The 2,474-nt window shown below is 44.7% G+C and overlaps 1 protein-coding gene across 1 annotated transcript; it reads right to left on the bottom strand.

Moving 5' to 3' along the window:
• Positions 1 to 466: 466 nt before the first annotated feature.
• Positions 467 to 2,255, bottom strand: LOC109968249 (thrombospondin type-1 domain-containing protein 7A-like). Its single transcript, XM_020614371.1, has 2 exons — positions 2,210 to 2,255; positions 467 to 1,305 (listed from the first exon to the last, which is right to left on the bottom strand). Exons 1-2 carry the CDS (start codon positions 2,253 to 2,255, stop codon positions 467 to 469), a joined length of 885 nt encoding a protein of 294 aa, XP_020470027.1.
• Positions 2,256 to 2,474: the final 219 nt, after the last annotated feature.

Raw genomic sequence — 2,474 nt, forward strand, 5'->3', positions numbered from 1 at the left:
AGCTGTTTCGCTACTTCCATCCAGGGGCATTGAAATCACTGTAGTTGTGCCTCATTGCTCTGACAGCGTGGCACAGCTGACAAACATCTTCCCTTATGTGTCACTATCTGACAGGGAGAAGAAAAACTATCAGGAGGACAAATTTGACATCATGTTGAGCTGTTAGAAACCCACTGACCAGTACACCTAAATGCCAAAACTGGAAAAAAAATTTGGGTAGAAATACAGATAAATACAGGGATCAATATAATACAAAGAGTATGGAAATAGATATGTAGATAAAATAAATACATGGTGTGAAATCACTGACTCTGCTAAAGGCCTGTAAGGCAGGAGGAAACTGTCTCAATTTAAAATGAAAATTTATAAATTGAATGCATCTTTCACCTTTAAAATTGTATGTAAAGGTGCTACAGAAAAGAAAAATACTGACTTTAATGTCAGGTAAGACAAAAATTATTGCCACTCACTTGCGTCCCACAGTGCTCCCATTCCTATGTATGCAGGTCACCTCCCGTGTCTGGTAGCCCACCTGGATGTCCCAGAACCGACTTTCCTGCCGGTTAAGGCGATTCCGGGTTCGCTTCTTCTGGATAAGTTCCCTGGTCTCTGGATCTTTGACGCCTACTCTCTCCCTGAGCCCCTGGCCTTTGCCTTTCCTGCGCTTGGCTTGGCGTGCTGTTCGAGTCAGGGGGAGGGTGCAAGGGCTCCACGGTCCAACCCTGAGACTGTACATGCCCTCTGGACCTGTGCAAGGCCCTGGTTTACAAGACTGAAACTCGGTAAGGTTGGGGCAGACAGTGCCTCCAAAAAGTGGAGGAACCAGGACACTGCGGACCCTGTTCCTGAGGCCTGTTCCACACGTTTTGGAGCAGGAGGTCCATGGTGAATACTCGGAAACCACACAATCCTGTGGGCAAGGGATCAAACATGCCTGCTCCAGGCGAGGCTTGGGCTCAAAGTACTCACAGATGGCATCATCTGCTGGAGACCCATCTGACCTTAGTATGCAGCCCACCTCTCGGGTCTGAATGCCCTCTTCGCCCCCACTGCATGCAAATGGCCATGGGGAGCCAAAGGTCCTTGCCGACACTGGCACACACTTATTCCAGGCACCAAGTTTCCAATCATAAAGGTCTTTGTGCCAGTCACACACACGAAAACAGTTTCTCTGGTTGGACGGACGCTGGCCCTGGTCACAGTTGGTGTGAAGCGTTGTCCAGCCGTCCACATGGGCACACCAGACTGCCCGGCTTTGGCTGCCACCTGGGCCACAGTCGCTGCCCATGCACCGTCCCCATGGACCTGGGAAACAAATAAACAACCTCAAATTATAATGGAGATCAGTGATGCCATTTTAACACTCTTGTATGCCTTTAAAACCCACATATACTGGCATCGGTTATTCAAACACTTGAAACTGTCTGATGCTAAAGAAAAACTGAAAAAGATTAGTTTAACAGGAAAAACACAGACTGCATCTTCAAGGATGACACAGTAAATTCTCAGACTCCTCTAATATGGTCCTTAATGTAAAATGTGTTGAAAATCTGTTGGCAACCCACAACCGATGATGTGTGAGTGTGAAAAATATGTCACATTCGATAAAAATAATCACCTTGTCACCCTGTGTTGTGCTATACTTGGGTCAGACACCAGAATTCTTAGTGAGATGGGACAGGGGTGGGGATGGATGATTAGATGGCGCAAATGTTTCATACTGTGGAGATTACAGGCGATCAAAGTAAAGTGTCTGAAGCCAGGGGTTTTTTACAGGGGCTGTGAGTAATCTGTAGCATTTAACTAACTCTATTGACAACCAGCAGCAACGGCCACAAATGTCAATGAAACTTATTTGTCTGTACAGAAGTCTCTGGCAAGCCTCCCCTGATCCTCTCTTGCTAACTGCAGGAGGGATTCAACAAACATTTGTAGAACAGGACTGAGGCAGTGAAGAGGTCATTCAATCATACATTATTATACATTATTATATATTTGTTTTAATTAGAACAAAATACTCAGAATATTTGGCCCAGGAACTGGCCCTTTAGCCTTTAAGGATGATGCATAGTTGCTCATTTGGTCACTACAGTGAACATGGCTGCTGTTGTTAATTTCAAATTTATCCTGCATACACTGTTCAGCTGCTGTAAACTAACTTCAAAACTTTCTTTTTGCTTTTTTCACACAGAAACTATGAACTTGTGACCTTGCGACTGGTGGACCACCTGTTCTCCCTCCTGAGCCACAGGCATCCCATCAACCCTGTGTGGATACAGTTTTGCTTTGTTTGTTTATTGCTCCTCTCCAGTGAGTAAACCTCTGTTGTATGAAAACTCAAGAACAAATATCTCACTGCTCAGCTGAAACTTCACCAGGTGCTATAAATATAACATATACAGAAACAAAGCGCTATGATGTGAATTGCAGAAACTATTTTATACATTTAAGCTTGTAGTTACAAACCTGCTGGT

Source organism: Monopterus albus, unplaced genomic scaffold, assembly GCF_001952655.1.
Source record: "Monopterus albus unplaced genomic scaffold, M_albus_1.0 scaffold145.1, whole genome shotgun sequence".
NCBI classification, from domain to species: domain Eukaryota; kingdom Metazoa; phylum Chordata; class Actinopteri; order Synbranchiformes; family Synbranchidae; genus Monopterus; species Monopterus albus.

Bases quoted from the DNA above. Each gene is read 5' to 3' on its own strand.
- LOC109968249 (XM_020614371.1), bottom strand. From the start codon at position 2,255: ATGCCTGTGGCTCAGGAGGGAGAACAGGTGGTCCACCAGTCGCAAG. The intron at 1,306-2,209 runs GTCACAAGTTCA...TTTGTTTCCCAG, and splicing joins GGTGGTCCACCAGTCGCAAG to GTCCATGGGGACGGTGCATG.